We start from the raw sequence: 25,026 nt of genomic DNA on the forward strand, positions 1-25,026 counted from the left end.
AGGAAAGAAATGGAGATCCCTCAACTGGGAATTTAGCTTAAGAAGCTGGGGAAGCCCTAGAGTCCAATTCAGACCTATCCTCATCCAGAAAACATAGGAGACAAAGCTCTTCCCTCTCCCCCCCCCTCCCTGCAATCACAGGCCCAAGAATTTCTTTGGAGTAGGACAACGGTCCCTGGAACTTAAAAGGGGCCTTCCAAGGTATTGCCACAATGGTAAAACCAACCACCTTCCCTTCATTTTCCACCAACTTCCTCCTCTGTCCATGCCCAGCTCCCTCCTCACTTTTTCAGCCCTGCTAAATCTCCAGATTGTTTTCCAATACACTTGGACAGCACTGTTCCATCCCATTCCCTACCAACAACGCGCTACCAGCTGCTCCCCACCCCCACCCCGGCTTCTTGAAACATCCCATCCAGTGCTCCTTCTCTCCATGGCTGCCCTGGGTCTTCTCCCTCTTCACATCCTGAGCTTGATCCTACTAGATGCTTACAGCAAGTAGAAAGACTCCTCCGGTCAGCTTGGTAAAACCTTTCCATTGTTGCAGTCGGATCAGGACTGGGAGCCTCTCTTCAAATCAGTCATGAAAGTTACTTGGGGCCACTGGGCCAGGGGTCGGCAACCTTAAACACTCAAAGAACCACAAAGGTCCTAACCGGAAGTCCCCCGTTCAATTCTGGAGCCGACCAGAAGTCTGGTTACCCCACCATAGAGTCTCCTTCTAGTGCGGCGCCCTTTTTCCTCTTCCTGTCCTAACTGAAAGTCCTATCAATTGTGGAGCCAACCGGCGACAGGGAGCCGCAGCAGAGGCATGAAAGAGCCACATGCGGCTCCAGAGCTGTGGGTTGCTGACCCCTGCTCTAGGCTCTCTCCTTTGGGCCTGGCTTACCCACCAAAGGCTGCATATTACATGCCAAGTGACAGCATGCCACGCTATTGTGAGCTGCATATTACACGCCCAGTCATTTCTTCCCGTATACGTGTTTGTGGATATACTTCATCAGGTGGCCCAGAGAGTAAACCTGAGAAAATGTTGAACATCCATGACCTACAAGGTGGCTGCTGGTGGAGGAGAAGGACAGAGCCCAGACAAAGCTGGGACAGGAATTCTCTACACTTACAATCGTCTTCCTTCCATTTGATTTGTCAATCGTTTACAAGATAATAGGTAAAAGAACAAACATGAATATGAATGAAATGGGTACAAATAAGTGGGGACAGTAGGACAGGGACGTTAGGCACGATGGTGCGCTTATGCACGCCCCATTACAGACCTCTTAGGAAGGGGTGAGGTCCACAGTAGACAGTCTAAGGTTAAAGTTATGGCGCCAGAAAAACCCCAAACGGGCACTAGCGACTATGGGGGATGTTTTTCTTCTGATCAGAGTTGCTCTCTCTGCAACCGGGCAGCCCCCAGCCTCACATCAGGGGGGTTTCTTCCATGCTGCCCCCCAAGGCTCCCTTCCCTTCCACCCTCCCGAGCCCAGTTTCCCTTCCCACGTGCAAAGGGTAAAGAGGCTCTTGCAGTTTTCCTGGCAGCCCAGGGTCAGCCTTAGCCCTGCACGGCCCCATAGCCAGAGGTCCCAAACTTGGCCCCTTTAAGACTTGTGGACTTCAACTCCCAGAATTCTCCAGCCAGCTCTGCAGAATTCTGAGAGTTAAAGTCCACAAGTCTTTTTCTTTCTTTTTGATCCAAAGGGTTTTTTTATTTTTTAAATACAAATTTACACATATTATAGAAACAAAGTGTTGACCGGATCTTTCCTTTTACATCCTGTCCTTCACCTACCTAATCCATTTTACACCATTGCTTGCTTTTCACTTTCAGCCAAATTATTTTCTTCCACTATTTTCCATTTTTTTATTTTATTTTTTCTTAATACATAAACAATATCTTCAATGACCCCTTCAGGAATTACACCAAAATTATCATTTCATATTTCTCTATTGGCCTATTTTACTACAAACAATATATATCCTCTAATTAAATTTTAACATAGAGAGCATTTCTTTCAGTTTTTCTACAATTAACAATATATCATGATTTCTTCATTTCTTAATCAGTCACATAGCAATACCAATCATATTACAATTCCCTTTAATCTACTAATGCAACTTTTCCCCCTTTCTTCCTCTTTTATCCATTTTTAATGAGTTTTATTATTTTTCAATTTCAAAAATAAACATCCTATCTTTCCCTTATGCAAACATCTCCGTGCCACATTGTTCCTCTTTTGCCAGTTCTTTCACGTTCATATTAACATTATTTCCCTAAGTTTAGTATTACAATATATTGAGCATTTAAACGTTATAAAACTCTCCCATTTTTCTTCTGAATATTTTCTTGTAATAATATCATATAAACATATAAAACATCGTTATTCTCATCGTCTTATTTATATCTTTTATCCATTTTCTCTTGGGCTCAAGTCTTAAAAGTTGCCAAGGTTGGGGACCTCTGATGCATGTATGTATGTATGTATGTAGCTGCCAAGTTTGGGGACCTCTGGTGCATGCATGTATGTATGTATGTATGTATGTAGCTGCCAAGGTTGGGGACCTCTGGTGCATGCATGTATGTATGTATGTATGTAGCTGCCAAGTTTGGGGACCTCTGGTGCATGCATGCATGCATGCATGCATGCATGTATGTATGTATGTATGTATGTAGCTGCCAAGGTTGGGGACTTCTGGTACCTGTATGCATACATGTATGTATGTATGTATGTAGCTGCCGTTGGGGACCTCTGGTGTATGTATGCATGTATATATGTATGTAAGTAGCTGCCAAGGTTGGGGACTTCTGGTACATGTATGCATGTATATATGTATGTAAGTAGCTGCCAAGGTTGGGGACTTCTGGTACATGTATGCATGTATATATGTATGTAAGTAGCTGCCAAGGTTGGGGACTTCTGGTACATGTATGCATGTATATATGTACGTGTGTATGTAGCTGCCAAGGTTGGGGACCTCTGGCAACTGCATGCATGCACGCACGCACGCACACACACACAAACCGTTCCCAGCCTTTCCCCTCCCCCCACCTGCCAGGCGAGGGTGCAAATCCGGCGAGGCTTTTGCCAACCAGGCCCTTCCCCCACAATTAATGGGGCGGGGGGGAGGGTTGTCCCTCTGGCCAGCGCCTGCCCGACCTCGCAGGGCTGTTGTGCCGAGAGCGGAAGCCCCTTCCCCCCTCCATCAGACTCCCCACCCTTACCCGCCTGCCCATCTCCCCCCACCCCACCCCCCAAAATCCCCCTTTCCCCGCCCCTGCAGCCCCACCCCCACCCGCCCCACATGCATCCCGGCTGGAAGCAGGGGGGATGGAGTCCAAGACTCCAGCTCTGGAAGCAGCCAGCCGGCCGCTCCGAGGGTTTGAGGAGGGGACGCAGTGGCGGCCGCCGAGAGCGCTGTGGACGATGGGAGGTGTAGTCCCCTTCTTCTTCTTCTCCCGCCGCCCCCCTGACCCCTCCCCTTCCTTCCTAAGCCCCGCCCTCGAAGCGCGGAGCCCCCCTCACTCACCGTCGTAGTAGTAGCAGACTTTCCGCTTGGTCCCCTGAGTCAGCGCCATTTTCCGCCGCCGCGGCCGCGTCCCGACGGCGCCTGAGTCCGGACTAGAGTCCCGCCACGCAACCGAGCCCGCCTGGGCAAGGGAGGAGAGGGCGGGTCCTCCAGCGAAGCCTTTCCCCGCCCGCTAGCCTATCACAAGTGGAGGCATCCCGCCGAAGGCCAATAGGGAGGCTGGAAGGGCGGGGCGTTTCGCGACAACAAGTTAGATCGAGCGGCGAGTAGTTGCTCCGACTGTACCATTGTTGCAGGAGAAACGCAGGGGTGTTTTTTTTAGGATGGGCTGGTACCATTTTTCATACGAGGGGGAAACATTCTTCTGGTTGTATCCCCTGCGAAGCGCCCCCCCCCCCCCCAAGTAAATAATGTATGGTTTTCGGGCCGGCAGCGGGGAAACATGAATATATCTTCTGCTTTTTAAAACTGCTCTGCGCCTTTTGAAAAATTCACACACATCCTGCATCAAAGTTTTTAAAAGATTCAATCTTAAAGGATTCTTAAAAGATTCTTAAGTTGAGTTAAAAGTCTCATTCGCTGCTCTTATTTTAACTCAACTTATCGAAACTTTTATCTTAGACCAGGGTGTCCAAACTTGGGAACTTTTAAGACTTGTGGACTTCAACTCCCAGAATTCCCTAGCCAGCTATTCCCAGAGAATTCTGGGAGTTGAAATCCACAATTCTTAAAGTTCCCAAGTTTCAACACCCCTGTCTTAGATGATTTGCCCTCCGTTTTTTAAGCTTCCCCTGATTCAATTTACTGCACGTTCTGTTCTTTTGAGAAAAAAAACTCATTAGGAATTTTAAACTAAACCAAAACCAATCATCCACAATTGAAAACCCAGAATTTTTGCATGTATAACTTACATGTATTTTTTTTTAAGTTTTTATTTTATTTTTCCATAGTATAAGTTATATGTATTAAGCATGTGTGCATATAGAAAAGATCAAATTATATAATTTCCTAACTGCTGTGATTTTGGAAGCCACGGATTAAGGTCACATGTGAACCCAAAATTATTGTGTCTTGTTCAAGAAACAATGATTCAAAAATGCACTCGCTTAGAGTAACCTGTAAAATATCTTTCCTCCTTCCTCCTCCACCTTCCTCCTCTTTGTCAGGTCCTACGTGTGGTCAAAAAAGTCAAAATGGCAGCCACAACCGTGCAAGCAAAGCTCTCTTCTTCATGAGGGTCACCACAGACATAAAAAAAGGTGGAGCTTCGACCACCATTGGGATGGCCAGGCCTGGTTGCACAGCAATCCCAGGAAATCCAATACCTTTGAGGGGCAGAGGACCTTTGCCTTAAGAAACAGCTTTCTAGACAGTGGTTCTTTATTTGTACAGGTAGTCCTCGACTTACAACCAGTCACTTAGCGACTGCTCAAAATTACAACCTGCCCCTGAAAAACTACTTAAGACCTACTGGTAGATTTGAAGTTCTGAGGTTGCGTCTTCCCCACAATCACATGGTTGCCATTTACAATGGTTTTTGCTGAAAACCAGCATTCATTTTAAATTTCTGGGGAAAAAAACTAGCAAAAATAGACTTGCTTAATGACCACATAACGTTTTTGCTTTATGACTGCTGCAAAATGGCCATAAAAACAGGTCCGGTCACAGGAGTGATTTGCTTTATGACTCTCACAACTTAGAACCGCCATTGCCAGGTTCGGCATGGTCATAAGTCAAGGACTGCCACTTATACCAGGTGCATGTGCCTCCTACAGAGCAGCTGAAGCAAAAAGTAATAATTTAGAAAGAAAGGCTTGCTTCCCGCCAGCTGAGCCGTCTCAGTTCCTTCGGGTACCTTTGAATGTTGGTTTTCTTTTCCTTTTGAAAAAGGGGGGGGGGAGTTTTCCAGAGATGAGCCATGAACTTCTCAGGAAGTTATTGGGCTCCCAATAAAGCCCTTCTTCTCTGCCGTACCCACACACCCTCCCCACCATCTTGGATGCAAGGCGAAGTTTTCAACAGTGTCTTTTCTGCTGGTTGTGAGAAGAGTGTCCCATGGATCTTGGCTTGAAGCATCTTCACACCTGCTGCTCGTATTGTACTTCCGTGGCAGTGAAGAAATCCTCCAGGACCCCTTTCAGGAACTCAAAAGTGGGGCGTTGCTCTGGGTTTTCCCTCCAACACTGCAACATCAATTTGTACAGCTCTTCTGGGCAGTTGTCCGGTTGCGGCATCCGATAGCCTCGTTCCAGATTTTGGATGACTTCTGGATTGCTCATTCCTGGAGTCACAAGAGAGGCAGCAAATGAGAATGGGGATGGGGTCCAAGTGAGGCCCTAACCCTAACCCCCACAAAGCCAATGCATCATAAAGCATCCCCCAAAAAGGTGGGGTGGTGCTTTCCCCAGAATCCCTACCTTACAGCAGAGTTTCTCAACTCAGCAACTAAGAACCGTGGACTTCAACTTGCAGAATTGCCCAGCAACCATGGCTGGCTAGAGAATTCTGGGAGTTGAAATTCCCCAATTTTTTTTGGTGTAAAAGTTTTTTTTATGTTTTTCCCTTTAAAACAAACATTTCATCATTCATTAATCGGTGTGTCGTCTTGAGCACAATTTTTTTGTGTCATAATACTTATAGCTTACCATCAAATTCTTTATATACATCTATTCTTATTTTAACATTACAACTTAACATATCTTCTGTTATAACATTTCTCTTCCTAACTTATTTAATTTTATACTTTTTATCCATATTCATTTTCTAACCAATGATAAAATAACCCCCATATATTATAATAATCATATTCTTCCTTTCCTTTAATTTCTAGTGTTAATCTACTCATTTCTGTACATTCTAATATTTTCTGTGATTGGAGAAGGTGATGCAGCAACATATTGACTTAAAACCTGTATTGTTTGTTAAAAATTAACAAAAAAGCTTCTTCCAATATGTTAAAAACAAGAAAAAAGTTAAGGAAACAATTGGTCCATTGCTAGGAGAAAGTGGCAAGAAGTTGACAAGCAACAGGGAGAAAGCAGAACTATCTAACTCATGTTTTGCATCTGTTTTTACACAAAGGGATAAAACAGTCCAACCTATCAAAAGCAGCACCACAAAAATCAGATTAGGAACACAAATTGAAATAGGGAAGAAAATGGTAAGTGAGCACCTGTCTACCCTAGACGAGTTCAAATCACCAGGACCGGATGGATTACACCCCAGGGTTCTGAAGGAACTAGCAGACGAGATCTCAGAACCACTGAATTATATCTTTCAGAGATCCTGGAACACCGGGGAACTACCAGAGGACTGGAAAAGAGCTGATGTGGTTCCCATCTTCAAAAAAGGGAAAAAAATTAGATCCAGGAAACTACAGACCTATCAGCCTGACCTCAATACCAGGAAAGATTCTGGAAAAAATAATCAAGCAACGAATTTGCAAACACCTAGAAGCAAACAAAGTAATAGCCAAAAGCCAACATGGATTTGTAAAAAACAGATCATGCCAGACTAATCTTATTGCATTCTTTGATAATGTGACAAAATTAGTGGACCAGAGGAATGCCGTCAATATAGTTTACTTGGACTTCAGTAAGGCTTTTGATAAGGTAGACCATAACCTACTACTAGATAAAGTAGAAGAATGTGGGTTAGACAGCATCACCACCAGATGGATTGGTAACTGGCTGACCAACCGCACTATCTAATAAAATGAAATTCAATGGTGAAAAAAGTAAGGTTCTACATTTAGGCAGCAAAAACAGAATGCACAGGTACAGTATAGATGATACCTTGCTCAGTAGTAGTAACTGTGAAAGGGATCTTGGAGTCCTTGTGGACAACCATTTAAATATGAGCCAGCAGTGTGCAGCAGCTGCCAAAAAAGCCAACACAGTTCTAGGCTGCATCAACAGAGGGATAGAATCAAGATCACGTGAAGTGTTAATACCACTTTATAATGCCTTGGTAAGGCCACACTTGGAATACTGCATTCAGTTCTGGCCGCCACGATGTAAAAAAGATGTGGAGACTCTAGAAAGAGTGCAGAGAAGAGCAACAAAGATGATTAGGGGACTGGAGACTAAAACATATGAAGAACAGTTGCAGGAACTGGGTATGTTTAGCTTAAGAGAAAGAAGGACTAGGGGAGACATGATAGCAGTGTTCCAATATCTCAGGGGTTGCCACAAAGAAGAGGGAGTCAAACTATTCTCCAAAGCACCTGAGGGTAGAACAAGAAGCAATGGGTGGAAACTAATCAAGGAGAGAAGCAACTTAGAACTGAGGAGAAATTTCCTGACAGTGAGAACAATTAATCAGTGGAACAGCTTGCCTCCAGAAGTTGTGAATGCCCCAACACTGGAAGTCTTTAAGAAGATGTTGGATAGCTATTTGTCTGAAATGGTATAGGGTTTCCTGCCTAGGCAGGGGGTTGGACTAGAAGACCTCCACGGTCCCTTCCAACTCTACTATTGTATTGTATTGTATTGTTTTTGTTGGGTATCTTACCAGGGAAATATAGTAAAGAAAATGTATATTCATGTAATAACTGTGGCTAGAATTGTATTTGCACAAAACTGGAAAGCTGAAGAAATCACTAAAGATGGAAACTTGATTAAGAAATCCCCAAATCTTAAGGCTGCCCAAGTTTGGGAAACTCTGCCTTAGACAAAGGCAAACGTATTTTGTATAGATCACAAATGGAAATAGATCACTACTTACTGACCTGGGTAAGGGATCCGACCATAAGTGATGATTTCAGTCATTAGAATCCCAAATGACCAGACATCTGATTTAATGGTGAATGTTCCATAATTGATGGCCTCTGGGGCTGTCCATTTAATTGGGAACTTTGCTCCTGAAGGAAGAAATCTTAAGAGAGTAAGAATGATGGCTTGGTGCAGAATAGACTCACCAGTTTCCCTCTTGACTTCAATTCCCAGAATTCCCTTAGCTCTATGGCTTGCGAATTCAGAAACTGAGTTCCAGCCAATCAGGAGAGTTGGAAGGCTGGAAAAGAAATACTACTTTTCCCCAGGAGGAAAACTGGTAAATTTCATTGCATCGGCCACAAGAAGGAGCTGCACACTGTGGAATGCCAGCATTTTATGCCATGCGTCCTTGATGTGCACATCATCAAAAATGTTCCTCATCTATAAAATCGGAGTTTTGTTGATGATCAACACACTGGAGAGAATTTCCCCATTCCTGGACCTTCAGTCATCCTTAATATATCTGACTTTGGGCCAGGTCTACTCTCTCTCAGCCCACCCACCTCAACCAATAGGGTTCTTGTGGGGAAAATAGGAGACGGAAAGTATAATGGATATGTGCACTGCTTTGAATTATTTGTAAAAATAATAAAGGCGGGATACAAATTAAATAAATAACATGCCCCAGAACCCCACGGAATCACTGCAGTCTTCAAAATACTTTTAAAATTCTAAGAAGTGAAGTCTGCACCTCTTAAAGGTTGCTGAGGTCAAGACTTAATTTGCTCACAGGGATCTCTTTAAAGAGCTGCACTTGGAATCACAGATCTCATTGTCTCGGGGTTGCAGGGAGCTTTCTCTTGCTACCTTTCCTGGCTGATGCACAAGGCAAAGCCAGTGGGCTACAACTTTCTCAGGAAACAGGCTGGGGCACTAACTCAAAGCCAGCCAGCTGCAGCTCTAAAACAGTGCGGCAGTTTTCCTATCAAGAGAAAGGATTCTGACCCTTTGGCCAAGCTTGGGCAAGCATCACACACCTGCATCCTAAGGATCAACTGTGGTCCAGTGTTTCTCATCCTTGGCCTCTTTAAGCTGTGTGGACTTTAACTCCAGAATTTTGGGAGTTGAGGTCCACCCAATTTACAGTGGCTAAGGCTGAGAAACCCTTTTGGAATCAGTGTGCCTAGTACCTGTGCATAAGGTCATCTGTCCTAACTCCTTCCCTCCCAACTTCAGCCCAATTCCACCTTCAGAATAACTTGTGGACCCTCATCTGCCCGTTCAGAAGAATGAAGTCTTAGCAGGAGGGTTTCTAAGGGAGTTAACAAAAGATTGAGAAAGTGTGCACCATCACCAAAACTGCACCATTAAAGCCCTCCTCCTTCTGACATGCAATGCACCCCACAGGTAAAAATGGATTGGGTGTTTGAAGCTACGAATTTGAATCCTTTGACACCCCCTCTGCAGTCCTCTACCCCCCACTCCCCAAAAGAAGGAAGAAGCTTTGCTTGCTTGGCAAGGCCAAAGAGGCAAAAGAGACCCACCCTCTTGAGCAGTGTATTCGTCATCCTTCATAAGGCGAGCCAACCCAAAATCTGCAACCTTGCAGCAGAGGCTTTCGGACACCAGGATATTGGCAGCCCGCAGGTCACGGTGGATGTAGTTTTTCTTCTCCAGGAAGGCCATTCCTTCTGCTATCTTGGTGGACAAAGAGGAGATATACATCACATACTTTTGTGCTGCATTTCCACCCCAGCTTTCCTCCCAAGCAAGCAGGTCAAGTGTAACTCCCTTCCTTTCCATTGTATCCTCACAACCAGCCTGCTATAAATCAGACTGAAAAAACCCTTATTTATTTATTTACAGCCCTCTGGATCCTCCTCCCTTGCTTCCAAATGGCTGCCCCAAATCAGTGAATGTCCTATTCTGCTCTTTTCATAGGGTTATGAAGAAGAAAACGATAGAAAATGTCCTCACATACTGCATGACAGTATGGTACGCTGGTTTAACTGCTATGGACAGGAAGGCACTAGAGAGTGTGATAAATTCGGCACAAGTAACCATTGGTTGCCCTCTAACACCACTGGATGACATCACCAGATGCTTTAGAGGAGTAAGGAAGATACTCAGAGAGGATTCGCACCCTGGTCAGTGTCTCTTCGCACTTCTACCATCGGGCAGAAGAGATCGAAGCAGCCAAACAAATAGGTTTAAAAATAGTTTCTATCCTTGGACGGTCAGACTCTTAAACACAACCACAATCACTCCACACACACACGTTTAAATGTTTGACTAGTTTTTCTTTTTCTTTCTTTTTCTTTTTCCCTAATTACTTGCATTGGGATTATTCCTTATACTATGTATGTTGTTTTTATTTGTTGTCATGTGATTGCACCAGTGAGGCTAAAACCAATTTCGTTGTATTTATTTTGTACAGTGACAATGAAGACTAGACTAGATTAATTAAAGCAGAAATCACTTTCTAAGTATCCTCAGAATGGAAGCTCCTGAGCCAAGATAGACAGCCTGCTAGCTGGCTGGAGAATTCTGGGAGTTGAAGTCCACAAGTCTTAAAGTTGCCAAGTTTGGGGACCCCTGCCATAGAACACAGAATCATAAGGCTAGATGCTCTTCAGAGGTCTTCTAGTCCAATCTCCCTCTCAAGGCAGGGGCATCATACCATCCCAGTCAAATGGCTGTCCAAACTCTTCTTAGAAACCTCCAGTGATTGAGCATCCCAGGTTCTGGAAGCAAGCTGTTCTATTTATTATTTGTTCTCACTATCAAAACATTTCTCCTTTTTTCTACTTTAGATCTCTTTTTTAAGGATCTTATGAAACTGTTGTTCTGGAGATATTCAAGCTACAGCCAACTAAATTCCCAGGTTCAGTGTTTCTTCCATTTCTTTTCATCCCTAAAAATAAGGTTTTTTTACCCATTAACACCCCCCCCCCAATAAAAGATTTCTACTGTTTGCTCTTCCTCAGTCATTCCGTCTGCTTCTCACCCCATTATATTATTTTGTTCATACCTGTGCTGACATGTCTAGCAGTTTATAAATTGTTAATTTAGTGCCTTCCGCAGTTTTGAGAAAATCTACCAGATTGCCTAGAAGAAAGAAGGGGAAAAAATCAGTCAGAATATGCTCAGCGCCTCTTCACAGTTATAAGTACAGAAATACAATACAATACAATACAACAGTAGAGTTGGAAGGGACCTTGGAGGTCTTCTAGTCCAACCCCCTGCCTAGGCAGGAAACCCTATACAGTTTCAGACAAATAGCTATCCAACATTTTCTTAAAGACTTCCGGTGTTGGGGCATTCACAACTTCTGGAGGCAAGCTGTTCCACTGATTAATTGTTCTAACTGTCAGGAAATTTCTCCTCAGTTCTAAGTTGCTTCTCTCCTTGATTAGTTTCCACCCATTGCTTCTTGTTCTACCCTCAGGTGCTTTGGAGAATAGTTTGACTCCCTCTTCTTTGTGGCAACCCCTGAGATATTGGAACACTGTCTCCCCTAGTCCTTCTTTCTCTTAAGCTAAACATACCCAGTTCCTGCAACCGTTCTTCATATGTTTTAGTCTCCAGTCCCCTAATCATCTTTGTTGCTCTTCTCTGCACTCTTTCTAGAGTCTCCACATCTTTTTTACATCGTGGCGGCCAGAACTGAATGCAGTATTCCAAGTGTGGCCTTACCAAGGCATTATAAAGTGGTATTAACACTTCACGTGATCTTGATTCTATCCCTCTGTTGATGCAGCCTAGGACTGTGTTGGCTTTTTTGGCAGCTGCTGCACACTGCTGGCTCATATTCAAATGCTTGTCCACAAGGACTCCAAGATCCCTTTCACAGTTACTACTACTGAGCGAGGTATCATCTATACTGTACCTGTGCATTCCATTTTTGTTGCCTAAATGTAGAACCTTAGTCTTTTCACCATTGAATTTCATTTTATTAGATAGTGCCCAATGTTCAAGTTTGTCAAGATCCTTCTGTAACTTAAGCCTATCTTCTGGAGTGTTGGCTATTCCTGCCAGCTTGGTGTCATCTGCAAATTTGATGAGTTCCCCATTTATTCCCTCATCCAAATCATTGATGAAAATGTTGAAGAGTACTGGGCCTAAAACAGAGCCTTGGGGTACTCCACTGCATACTTCCCTCCATGTAGATGCAGTTCCATTGAGGATTACACGTTGAGTGCGGTTGGTCAGCCAGTTACGAATCCATCTGGTGGTGATGCTGTCTAACCCACATTCTTCTACTTTATCTAGTAGTAGGTTATGGTCTACCTTATCAAAAGCCTTACTGAAGTCCAAGTAAACTATATTGACGGCATTCCTCTGGTCCACTAATTTTGTCACATTATCAAAGAATGCAATAAGATTAGTCTGGCATGATCTGTTTTTTACAAATCCATGTTGGCTTTTGGCTATTACTTTGTTTGCTTCTAGGTGTTTGCAAATTCGTTGCTTGATTATTTTTTCCAGAATCTTTCCTGGTATTGAGGTCAGGCTGATAGGTCTGTAGTTTCCTGGATCTAATTTTTTTCCTTTTTTTGAAGATGGAAACCACATCAGCTCTTTTCCAGTCCTCTGGTAGTTCCCCGGTGTTCCAGGATCTCTGAAAGATATAATTCAGTGGTTCTGAGATCTCGTCTGCTAGTTCCTTCAGAACCCTGGGGTGTAATCCATCCGGTCCTGGTGATTTGAACTCGTCTAGGGTAGACAGGTGCTCACTTACTATTTTCTTCCCTATTTCAATTTGTGTTCCTAATCTGATTTTTGTGGTGCTGCTTTTAATAGGTTGGACTGTTTTATCCCTTTGTGTAAAGACAGATGCAAAACATGAGTTAAATAGTTCTGCTTTCTCCCTGTTGCTTGTCAACTTCTTGCCACTTTCTCCTAGCAATGGACCAATTGTTTCCTTAACTTTTTTCTTGTTTTTAACATGTTGGAAGAAGCTTTTTTTGTTAATTTTTACTTTTGTGGCAAGCCTTTCTTCATTGTGAGCCTTAGCTTTCCTCACTTCATCTTTACATGCTCGGGCCTGTTTGCTGATATTCTGCCTTAGTTATGTCCTTAGTTATGTCAAAATTAGTATATTTCTTTTATCTTTTTTTCTAATAATCAAAATCATAACTTGTAAGGGTTTTTTTTTTGTTTCCCACAAAAAGTCTATAAGGAATTTCTTGTCAGCCATAAATGTAGATGTTTTTCCTCTAATCAAGGAAGTCAATTTAGCCAACTTTGCAAGCTTCATCATCTTCACCAACCGTTCCTCCATTGTGGGTTGTGTCAAATCTTTTCCTTTTGTACATATCATATCCATCAATCCTAAAAGAAAACTCTCCAACTTCAGTTGTATATTAACCTTTAAAATCCTTGGAATTGGTATATATAGCTTTATCTAAAATGTTCTAACTTTTTTACATCTCCACCAAAGATGATAAAATGTTCCCTTGCATTATTCACATTTGGAACATAAATTTGAAGGGCTTTTCTGTATTCTAGACAAGGGGCATCCAAGCCTGGCAATTTTAAGACTTCTGGACTTCAATTCCCAGAATTCCCAAGGTTGACACCCCCCCCTTCCTTCCCTCCTTTCTTCTTTTCTTTGATGTGAGTGTTCCAGACTCTTTCAGCCATGCTGTTCTATGTGGAAGAAATTCTCCTTAGATTTCTTGCTCTCTTAAAATTGCTGCAACAATTAGAGAATTCTAAGTACTGCTGGAAGAAATGTCCTTCTGGGTTCAGTTCCAAGTGGGGGAAAAGACACTGGAAACATGGAGGCTGCTTGGAAAGATGGTTTAATGGTGGACAGGATCACATGGCTTGAGCTCCTGAACAGAAAAAGGGGATCGCATGCTTCCAGATGTTGGGTGAAGAAGAAAAAGGGGCAGAGATGCTGAAAGTCCCTGGTTTTATGCCCTCTCTGGACTTTGATCTTGAGCTTGTATTCTGATTGGTTGTCAGACTCCCATGGGGCCATGCAGGGGCAACTCTGTAGACTGTGAGTCCAGGTTTGGTTGAGCATTGCTTCTTCCCAAGTGCCCTGTGGTGAGATGGGTAAAGGGCTAATACTATCATGCCTTAATCCCATCACCCTGGGGCTGAAGGGGGAGGTCTTTGTTATGTAGAAGAGACTGACTGAGGCCTTTTAATAGCCCATTGACAAAAGTGTGGGCTATTAAGAGTGAGCCTGTTTCCTACCTAAAAACATGTTTCTCCATTTCTTATCCAGGGGAATATAATATTCAGCCTTTTCAATATTTCTCAGAATATTTCATTCTTCTAGGAGAGGGCTGGGTTTTAACTTCCTACAGTACAAAGACCCACTCCCCAAAAGAAAAGTTCACTCTATGCTTTCGTTGAATTTAGATGTGCTTCCAACATTTACCTACAGTATGGTTCCTCAATTGCATTCCCCCCAAAATTGATTGCAAATTCCTTATGGGGGATAGATGGGGATGCTGAAGATCAAATTGGTAAAAGTGATGAACCTTCATTCCAGCACTTGGCTGAGCCAAACGCCTGGTGTCAGGTCCCAGGCCATCTCTGGAGCTATCTTCTTTGACACTGATGTTCCCGTCTCCGATTCTCAGCATTTACTTGCCTCTTCAGTAGTTGACCTTAGCAACCAACAGCACAACACGACCGATACTCCCAATGTTCTTCAGAAGGGCTACTGCTGGGAACTCAGATCGACATTTGGATACCCTTAAACCCCTAATCATTCTCTCAATCTTTCAAGGTTCTGATCACCATCTTTAAAGCGCTCCATGGCATAGGGCCTAGTTACCTGCGGGATCGCATCCTCCCACATACATCCCTGCGGCCAATCCGCTCTCACAGGGAGGGCCTTCTCCTGGTGCCGTCCATGCGGCAATGCCAACGGGCGACACCCTCTGGAATGACCTCCCCCCCGATATTAGAACCACTACTGACCTCCGCTCCTTCCGACAGAAACTGAAGACACACCTGTTCCGACTGGCTGGTTTGGCATAATTTTAACGTCTACCTCCTGGCATACACATTCTTACTGGTTTTTAGAGGGATATTGTTTTAAATTTAACTTGATATTTTAAACTTTTGTATTGATTTATTTATTAGCTGTACAGTTTGGCATATTTTACCCTCCTCTTATACATGTATTTATATAGTTATTTCTACGTTTTAATCTGTTGTATTTTGGTACGGACTGTACACCGCCCCGAGTCCCTTTCGGGAGAGGGGGCGGTATATAAACGCTAATAATAATAATAATAATAATAATAATAATAATAATAATAATAATAATGGAATATTGCAGGATGGAGTGCTACATTCCAAGATTCTGCTTTTATAAATTACATTGCTGAATTTGATATAGGTACTTCTGTTCCAAGAGACATAGCTTGAAAATAGCTTATAGTTTCAAGCCATGTCTCAGGACCCAGATTTATTTATTTATTTATTTATTTATTAGATTTTTAAACCGCCCCCTCTCCCAAAAAGGGACTCGATTGTTGAGGGCAAATATGCTGACTCTATAAACTGCTTAGAGAGACCTATAAAGCACTCTGAAGTGGTATACAAGTCTAAGTGCATTTGCTATTGTTCTTCCCAATAGAGTGGGGAGATCTATTCCAGAATTGGGGTAGAAGGTCATTTCTTCATTTTGCTACAGTGAAATGATTTTGTGTATCACCCATTATTATTTTTTTCATAATAGAGATGAATTATGCCATATGCCAAATTATCTCTATAAAATGTTCCCCAAATGTAATAACAACAGTTCCCATAATGCCAAGCCAACACATCTGGTGGAAATCTACTGGGGAAAGATGGCTTATAAGGTTATATTTTTTTAAAAAAAAACATATCCTTGAAGCATTATTTCTCTGCAAGTGGCAGGTAAGGTCTAGAGAAGGTATAGCTCCGTTATTTCTACAAAATTCCTCTCAGAGATAATCAAACTGTAGCTGAACTAGAACTAAGTTGCAAAATTCAGGATGGCCAATAGAGTGAGCCATAAAGTATCCCTCTGCAGCTATCTAATGACCATGTAGAAATTTGCATCTCAGATTTAGAAGCCACATTTTGGGGGTAAACATCCTTCTTTTATTTCTTTTTATGTATTCTGCCATCCTAGGAAAAGACCAAAATACCCCTTTTATTTGGATGTGTTTCCCCTCCTCCAGCCTTCTCAGTCATGAGTCAAAGCCAATTTCTTCTGCGGGGACAACAATATCTCACAGGAAAAAAATGCGACCATGTTCCAGATGCCGTAAACCAGAATGAAAATCTCTGGTTTTCTTTTCAAACTCCAGAAAGAAAGTGCAGCAGCAGCAGCAGCACAAAAGCAAATGATCCCTTGGACAGACAAGAGCCAAAATATTTTGCCACCCACCCCCATCCAATTGCTTGCTCTTGAGCTGAGCGGAGTGTGAAATCGTTCTCACTGATGTATTTAAAACCCTGGCGGCCCAAACCGAGAGATGGAAATCAGCTAGTATATCATCTAGCTTATCAGCATCAACAAGAATTCCAAATTCCACAAGGTTGAACACTGTAGGGTCAAATAGCAGGCAGAGTACAGTTATTCATGGCGGCTCATTTGCTGCGCATGGCTGCTGAGAGTCAGAATATCCAGCCCTCTTATGTTAGTCCCAATGTTTGGTTATGTCTGTGGGCCTCCCAGATGGCCAGTTTTAAGATATGGGCATTTTATTCTATCACTGTAAAAGCTGATTTACTCATAGCATATGCTGCAACAGTTACTAATATCATTTGTTGGCATGTGCAGATATGATTTAAAAAGTCAAAGGAAATTCTGCAGCTGCACAGTGAAAACCTTGTCCCTTTTTAAACGTTTGTGCAACTCACATACAGATTTGGAGCTTCTATCATAAAACTGTGGCTGCCATCGTGACTTTCTTGACCCCCCTCCCCTCTGCAGATTTTTTTCACACTCTTTTTCACAACAGATTTGTTGGACACTAGTTGCTATCACTTTTGCACTCTAGGCTTCAGATAGTCCTTGTTTAGCAACCATAATTTGAACCAGCAACTTAGTGGTTAAGCAAAATGGTCACTAAGTGAAACTTTAACTGTGCTTATGATCTGATTTCAGCTGTCCTTTGCTTTACAGGCTTGTGAAGGTTGTAAATTGTTGTAAAGTAACTTTTTCATCACCATCATAACTGTGAAAAGTCGCTAAATAAGGACTACCTACATAGGGCAAGGATCCCACTGGCAAATCAAATGTGGGAGCTTTCTATGAGCTTGGGGGAATGATTGGGAGGGAGGGATGGAATTGACTAAATGGGATAAAACAGGCAGGTGGTGAAACTGACCACAGAAAGTGCAAGTGCCAAGCTGGCGAACTGTTTCTCCCATGGAAAGAAAAATTATTTAAGAAAAGAAAAACTATGCTACGCAATGATGAAGGTTTGGCCCAATGCACTTTCAGGAACAGAAAGTTGAACTGAAATATACTAACCTGTAGAACTAAGGTTTTACAGTAAGGTTCTACATTTAGGCAAGAAAAACAAAATGCACAGGTACAGTATAGGTGGTACCTTGCTCAATAGTAGTAACTGTGAGAGGGATCTTGGAGTCCTAGTGGACAACCATTGAAATATGAGCCAGCCGTGTGCAGCAGCTGCCAAAGGAGCCAACACACTTCTAGGCTGCATCAACAGAGGGATAGAATCAAGATCACGTGAAGTGTTAATACCACTTTATAAGGCCACACTTGGAATATTTGCATCCAGTTTTGGTCGCCATGATGTAGAAAAGATCTAGGAGACTCTAGAAAGAGTGCAGAGAAGAGCAACTAAGATGATTAGGGGACTGGAGACTAAAACATATGAAGAACAGAAGGACTAGGGGAGACATGATAGCAGTGTTCCAATATCTCAGGGGCTGCCACAAAGAAGAGGTAGTCAAACTATTCTCCAAAGCACCTGAGGGTAGGACAAGAAGCAAGGTGAGAAGCAATCTAGAATTAAGGAGAAATTTCCTGACAGTGAGAACAATTAATCAGTGGAACAACTTGCTTCCAGAATTTGTGAATGCTCCAACACTGGACATTTTTAAGAAGATGTTGGATATCCATTTGTCTGAAGTGGTGCAAGGTTTCCTGCCTAAGCAGGGACTTGGACTAGAAGACCTTCAAGGTCCCTTCCAACTCTGTTATTCTATTCTAACCCAGTAACAACCAGAGCACACACCCACAAGTCTATTGGTAGCCAAAGAATCTGTTCACGCACCTGTCCTCCTGCAGTTTGGATGTGTGCATTTTAGGCTTAACAGGGAAGATAATATGGGTTTTGCTGCCCCCTTCATCATCTGCCTCATGCCCAGAGGATTTTGGAAAAGATTTGTCCTTTCAGTGCTGCCTGTACATAGAGGGTGTGGATTCTGCCTACCGTTCTGTATATCCATCTCTGGGTTGCAGGTTCGGTGTCAAACATGCAGAACCTCTGACCCTTTGGCTTTGGGGTGCAACAGGGAAGGGGCTACCATTGTGGACTATAAAGTTCAAATACAAGAGCCCCCCACTAGTTTAATTCATAGTGAGAAGAGTCCAGATTTGGATGAAGGCCAACTGATACCTTAAGCAGTGGTGTCCTTTGGCTATTTCATGGCTTAACTGACAAAGACATTAAGACTCCATGGATGCTGAATGCTAACTGTGGCCAGGAGAGAGTTAACAGCAGGACAGCTAGAGGGGTGGTACTCTGGGATGCCCCCCCTTCCCTTAAGCATGCTGTTATTCTGCCTGATGGCTAATTCGGGGCTGGAGAGAGCCTAGCCTTGCTGCAGCCTTCTGAAGATGGAGAGAATAGTTGGCAGGAAACCCCTCCCAGATCCCCCAGCTATTTTTGTATCCTGGCAGGCTTTGCTCCTTTTGTAGATAGCTAAATTGCAAGACCCTTTCATTTCCTTCCTTTTCTCCATTGCCTCGTGCCAAATCCTGCAAGGTCTCTTCCATGCCTGACTATCTAGAGCAAAGGGAACTGTGCAGAATAACTTGGTTGGCTGTGAAAGAACAGAGGGAATAATAGACTACAGGTAGTCCTTGATTTACAAGAGTTCATTTAGTGACCAATTCAAAATTACAATAGACAATAGAATTGCACATGCACCGAACTGACAGTAATGCCGGTAGCAACCCACCCCTGCCTCTACTGTGTATTCATCAGGGATATCATTTAGTTCATACCTGAGTGGCCTAGTGCTTTTCCCTACTTTCTTCAATTTAAGCATTATACGTATAAGCAAAGTCAGTGAGGACATCAGATTATTTCATAACCGCATAATTCTCTTAAAAACTGCAGCAATTCACTTAACAACTGTGGCAAGAAAGGTCCTAAAACCAGGCAAAAATCACTCTAAACTATCTTGCTTAGCAATTTAAATTGTTGGCTCAATTGTCGAGAATTACCTATACTAATAGGTGACAGTATAAAAAAAACTTACCTGCAGTGTTCTGTTCTGTTTATCTGGGAGAAGACAAATATTTGGCAATGATCCCTTGGAATGCTCACCAGTTTTGTTTAAGGTCATGTCAAGCCCAGTTACTGAGAATTTCATGGAAATATCCATGTCTTTTTCTTGGAAATGTTACAGAAATAGTTTCCCATTGTCTTATCTTCTATGGCTATATTTCAACTTCCCATCTAGCTTACAGTCCTAGGATTTCCTAGCTGTCTCCCAGCCAACTCCTAATTAGGCCAATCCTGATTAGTTTTCCAAGATCAGTCAAGATTGCAATTCTTCTACCATCAAACTGGACCAAATTTTGATAGGGTCACCCAATTTGGGTGATCTTTGGAGAAGAGACAGGAGTTTCCTGAAACTGAGAGTAACAATACTGCCATTTTATCCAATATAATTAAGCAGATGCTAGATTTGAATGAATCTTTGTAAAATGCCTAAGAAACAGTTCCATAGAATTTCCATGTTTCATCATGGAGCAGATTATTTTTATGTTATCAAAAATGGGGGCAGAATGGGAATTCTAGAACCTTCTCCACTTGCATCTAATTAGAGTTTAGATGTTCATGACTAGCAACATCCCCCCCTCCCCCGGCCGCTTTTTTTGGGCCAAGTCCCCAGGATGCCTTCATCTGGTCCCCAACCCACAGCTGAGGAAACGTAACATCACTCTTGATTGCTCTGTGTTAGCTGCGGTCCCTCAAGTCGCCCAAAGTCATCACTGCTTTACCATTGCTACACAGTCAAGTGATCCCTAGGAACAACGGTGGGTTCCTCCAAACCGTTTTACTACCAGTTTGCTAAGAGGGTGTTTTGCACGCGGGCTGCTCACTTCGCTCCCACACACATGTGCCACACATTACTGCACATGCACAGTTGACTGAAAGCTATTTTGTGCATGTGACGGGAGGGAGAGTGGAGGGAGAGGGGAGGAGAGAGGAAAGGGAGAGGGAGAGGGGAGGGGAGGGGAGAGGATAGGGGGAGAGGGGAAGGGGAGGAGAGAGAGGAGAGAGTAGAGGGGAGAGGGCAGGGGAGGGGAGAGGAGAGAGGGGAGAGAAGAGGGGGGAGAGGATGGGGAGAGGGGAGGGGGGATGAGAGAGAGGAGAGGGGAGAGGAAAGGGGTGATGAGAGAGGGGAAGGGAGAGGGAGAGGGAGAGAAGAGGGGAGGGAGAGGAGAAGGGAGGGGAGAGGAGAGAGGGGGAGGGAGTGGGGAGGGGGAGGGAGGGGAGAGGGGAGGAGAGGAGAGAGGGGAGGGAGAGGGGAGGGGAGAGGAAAGGGGGAGGGGAGAGGGGAAGGGAGAGGAAAGGGGTGAGGAGAGAGTGGAAGGAAGAGGGAGAGAAGAGGGGAGGGAGGGGAGAGGAGAGGAGAAGGGAGGGGAGAGGAGAGGAGAAGGGAGGGGAGATGATGGAGGGGACGGAGGGGAGAGGGGGAGGGGAGGGGGAGGGAAGAGAAGAGGGGGAGGGGGGAGGGGAGGGGAGACTTTCCCTAGAAAAATATGGAAAGCACAATTTGAAAGCAATATTAGAATCAGAAGGAACCTGCAAAATTCCCCACTTCCATGTCAGAACCAAACTGCATCCATGTGAAGTGGGAGGAAACATTAGCAGAAGCTCACCTTTCTCCATATACTCTGTAATGATGAACATGGGCCTTTGAGTTACCACTGCGTAGAGCCTCACCAGGCGTACGTGGCGCAGTTTCTTCATCAGGTTGGCTTCAGCCAGGAAGGCTTCAGGTGACATGCCACCTTCCTTCAAACGCTTGATGGCAACTTTTGTATGGCCATTATAGTAGCCTGCGGAGGGAGAGAGGGAAGATATGGGCCCAGGGATAAGCCTGACTTCCCCATTGCTGGACATAAGTCAAGAGTTGAAGGGTCTTCTGGTCATCAAAACAGCCTCTCCACCCTTTTGATCTAGCCGCAGGCCTCTTTGTGGGGGAAGGGGGTCAGGTAAACCATGAAGAGTGGAACCAAGACCACTCAACTGAAGCCATGGATTTTTCTTCATGGATCACATAGTCCATGTGAAAACAGAGTAGGACTTCCGTTGTGGGATTGTGACTGCCATCTTAACTTTTTCAGCACGCAAACACGAGGATGCCTCTCTTCAGATGACACAAGCCTTGAGCCCTTCATGCCTCTCTGAACCCAAACGCTGTGCTCATACAACATACTTCACTTGGGTATGAAATTAACTCATTTCCTGAATCTGCACAATGCCTTGTAACGTGCTATAATCAAAGGAGTTGGATTCACACAAGCCATAAAGAAGCTAGCTGACACTGACACACAGCACACACCATAAAGACACACCATAAAGAAGCTAGCTGACACTGACACACAGCACACACCATAAAGACACACCATAAAGAAGCTAGCTGACACTGACACACAGCATTTTCTGCAAATGTAGCCTCCAGGGTTGCAACTGATCTGGTTAACATTGTGATACCAACACAGCCGCTGTTTTTCAGCAGTCACTTCCTGCCACAAAAAGTTTGATAGGAACTAAATTGAAAGTCCAGCAGCAAAGTTGGTATATACTGAAAATCTTACTTCATCAAACAAATTATTTAAATTATGTAAAATTACTTCAGTAATTTTTAAATAGGAGACAATTAAGACAATGACAGCTGGGTAACTTTGGGCCAATCAACAGAAGACAGTGAGTTCTAGTCCTGCTTAGGTGTGAAAGCTGGCTGAGTGACTTTGGGCCAATCCCTAGGAAACTGAGTTCTAGCCCTGCCTTAGGCATGAAAGCCATCTGGGTGACTTTGGGCCAGTGACTCTCTCTCAATCCAACCCTCTTTACAGGGTCGTTGTTATGGGGATATTAGGAGGAAGAAGGATTACATAGAAGGATATACAAAAAATAAAGATGGGATAATAATAATAATAATAATAATAATAATAATAATAATAATAATAATAATAATAATAATAATAATAATAATAATAATACTGTATTTTTCGGAGTATAAGATGCACCTTTTTTCCTCAAAAAAGAGGCTGAAAATCTGGGTGCGTCTTATATACTGAATGCAACATTTTTTGGCCTCCCGAAACCTCCCACCCCCTTTACCAAAATGGCCATGCATAGCCTTTAGGAGTCTTTCAGAGTGCTCCTGGGGGCTGGAGAGGGCAGAAATGAGGGGAAAATGGGCTGTTTTTTGCTCAATTTTGCCCCCCCCCCCAGCCCCCAGGAACACTCTGAAAGCCTCCTAAAGGCTATCCATGCCCATTTTTTGACAAAAAACGGGCCAATTTTTGGGAGGTTTGCAGAGTGTAAAAACTTTTTTTTTAAAATCTGCCTCTTCAAAACCTTGTTTGTGTTATACTCCAAAAAATATAATAATAATAATAATAATAATAATAATAATAACAATAACAATAACAATAATAATAATAGCAGCCTTTTCTAATAAAGGTATGGCTTCTTGAATTGAAAGTCATGGCTGGACAGAGTATACATGAATCCACAGCCCACTCACCCATCCAAACTTCACCAAACTGCCCTGCTCCCAGTTTCTCCACCAGCTTCAGGCTCTCCCTGGGCACTTCCCACTCATCCTGCCACCAGGGTTTCTGTGGCTTCTGAGTTTGGCAGGGCCTGGTAAGGCGGGTGCAGAGCCCATCGGTGTTACCTATGAAAAGGATGAGGCAAAGGAGAAGAGTAAGTAGATCAGAGGGAGGCCAAAGGGATGGCCCTGGACCATGTCTGCACCTGGCATTGAAGCTTCACAAGCAGGGGCATGGAAGAAGACCGCCCAGAGCGTCCTCATAGGTGGAGCCATTTTTACAAATAAAAAGCATCTTCTAGAATAGTGCTTCTCAACCAGGACAACTTCAAGAAGTGTGGACTTCAGCTGGGAGCTGGGAGCTGGGAGCTGAAGTCCACACATCTTAAAGTTGCTGAGGTTGAGAAACACTGCCCTGGATGGTACAAATTCCAGGACAGCAACTACCTTAGTGCATTAGGTGCTGAAACCACAGAAACCACGGGCTACTTGGCAGCCCCTACATTAGTATCTCTGGCATTGGGAGACCCAAAGTCTTTCTGTAGGAGAAGAGCAGGCAGCCCAGTCCCCACCCAAAAGAGATTCTCTAGGAGTTTCTTTAGCCTTACTGGTATAATGTTCTACCAGGCTTTGCAAGCTGTCAAAAGTGATACGAGGAGAGATGTAGAACCCGCCATTGTCCATATTTCGTATCTTATAATGCTTCACCACTTCTCCTTGGTTCTGGTCAAAATCTCGCACGGAGAGGGAGAAGGAGCCTGGGGAGAAACAGAATGGGGTTACTTTTCTGTCCCTTTCTCAGAGAGAGAGAGGCAAGCAGGCATTGCTTTCCTTGCTCCCAAATGCTTCCTTGCTTGGCTGGGACAGTTAAGAAAGGACTTGGGAGTGAAATTTGAAGTCCAAACTAGATGTGTATTGTAGGAAGAGAGCTACATCCATCTATAGAAGCTAACGTTCAGAGAGAGACATTTTAATAGTATTTTTTTTCATTTTTGCTCACAAAAGCTTCTGCCTTTTGATGAAATAAGTCAGTGGACACAGGGAAGCAGTCAAAAATGTCAAAATGGCCGCCACACTGAAGCAATCAAAGCCCCATCCCTTTTATGGGATTGAATGGGGTAGGTCTTTCCTCTTTTTGTTGTGGCTGCCTTCTTGACTTTCTTTGAGCAGTTGCCCAAGGCACACATTTACAAGTAATTATTGATTTACAACCACAATTACAACCCAAATTTCCATTGCTAAGCAAGAGGGCTGTTAAGTGAGTTGCCCCCAATTTTATGACTTTTTTTGTCATGGTTGTTAAGCAAATCACTGCCGGTTTTTTTACGTGAGTTGTGCAGTTGTTAACCAAATATATCTTCCCCCATGGACTTTGCATGTCAGAAGCTGCCCATCACATAATCCTAAGATGCTACAACCGTGGTAAACACACACTGGTTGCCAAGCGGCCAAAGGTTGATCACATATTTGTGGGAAAGCTACAATGGTCATAAGTGTGAGGACCAATCATAAGTCACTTTTTCAGTGCTGTTGAATGTCTCTAAACAAATGGTTGTAAGTTGACGACTACCCACAGTTCTGCTAGTTCGAGGCTCAGCATTTGATATCTCTGCTATTGTATCTTTTCACCCCAACATGTTCAAGTCTTTGACAGAGAGAAGCTGGTGGCACCAACACCACCTCCAGCTTCCCCGTAAAAGAAGGGAAAACTTTACGGATATCTGCAAAGCAGCAGCCAGGATATGAGATTTAGAGGACAGTTAAGAAAGGACTTGGGAATCAA

At 43.5% G+C, this 25,026-nt stretch overlaps 2 protein-coding genes across 6 annotated transcripts in view; both read right to left on the reverse strand.

Moving 5' to 3' along the window:
• Positions 1-3,688, reverse strand: part of HDAC1 (histone deacetylase 1) — a 29,374-nt gene extending 25,686 nt beyond the window's left edge. For 2 of the 3 annotated variants that reach the window (XM_081961774.1, XM_081961773.1), the window contains exon 1: positions 3,526-3,683. In XM_081961774.1, the coding sequence (XP_081817900.1) occupies positions 3,526-3,574 (49 nt within the window). In that variant the 5' untranslated portion in view covers positions 3,575-3,683. Of the gene's footprint in view, positions 1-3,525 lie in introns of all 3 variants that reach the window. The other variant, XM_081961772.1, reaches the window with a different exon arrangement.
• Positions 3,689-4,817: 1,129 nt separating this feature from the next.
• LCK (LCK proto-oncogene, Src family tyrosine kinase) overlaps positions 4,818-25,026 on the reverse strand; it is a 50,701-nt gene continuing 30,492 nt past the window's right edge. For all 3 annotated transcript variants that reach the window (XM_081961613.1, XM_081961612.1, XM_081961614.1), the window contains exons 7-13: positions 23,852-24,001; positions 23,217-23,369; positions 21,340-21,519; positions 11,272-11,348; positions 9,785-9,938; positions 8,255-8,386; positions 4,818-5,806 (exon numbers count right to left, since the gene is read on the reverse strand). In XM_081961613.1, the coding sequence (XP_081817739.1) occupies positions 5,604-5,806; positions 8,255-8,386; positions 9,785-9,938; positions 11,272-11,348; positions 21,340-21,519; positions 23,217-23,369; positions 23,852-24,001 (1,049 nt within the window). In that variant the 3' untranslated portion in view covers positions 4,818-5,603. The remainder of the gene's footprint in view (positions 5,807-8,254; positions 8,387-9,784; positions 9,939-11,271; positions 11,349-21,339; positions 21,520-23,216; positions 23,370-23,851; positions 24,002-25,026) is intronic.

The sequence above is a fragment of the Natrix helvetica genome (genome assembly GCF_964273705.1).
Source record: "Natrix helvetica genome assembly, chromosome: 9".
NCBI classification, from domain to species: domain Eukaryota; kingdom Metazoa; phylum Chordata; class Lepidosauria; order Squamata; family Natricidae; genus Natrix; species Natrix helvetica.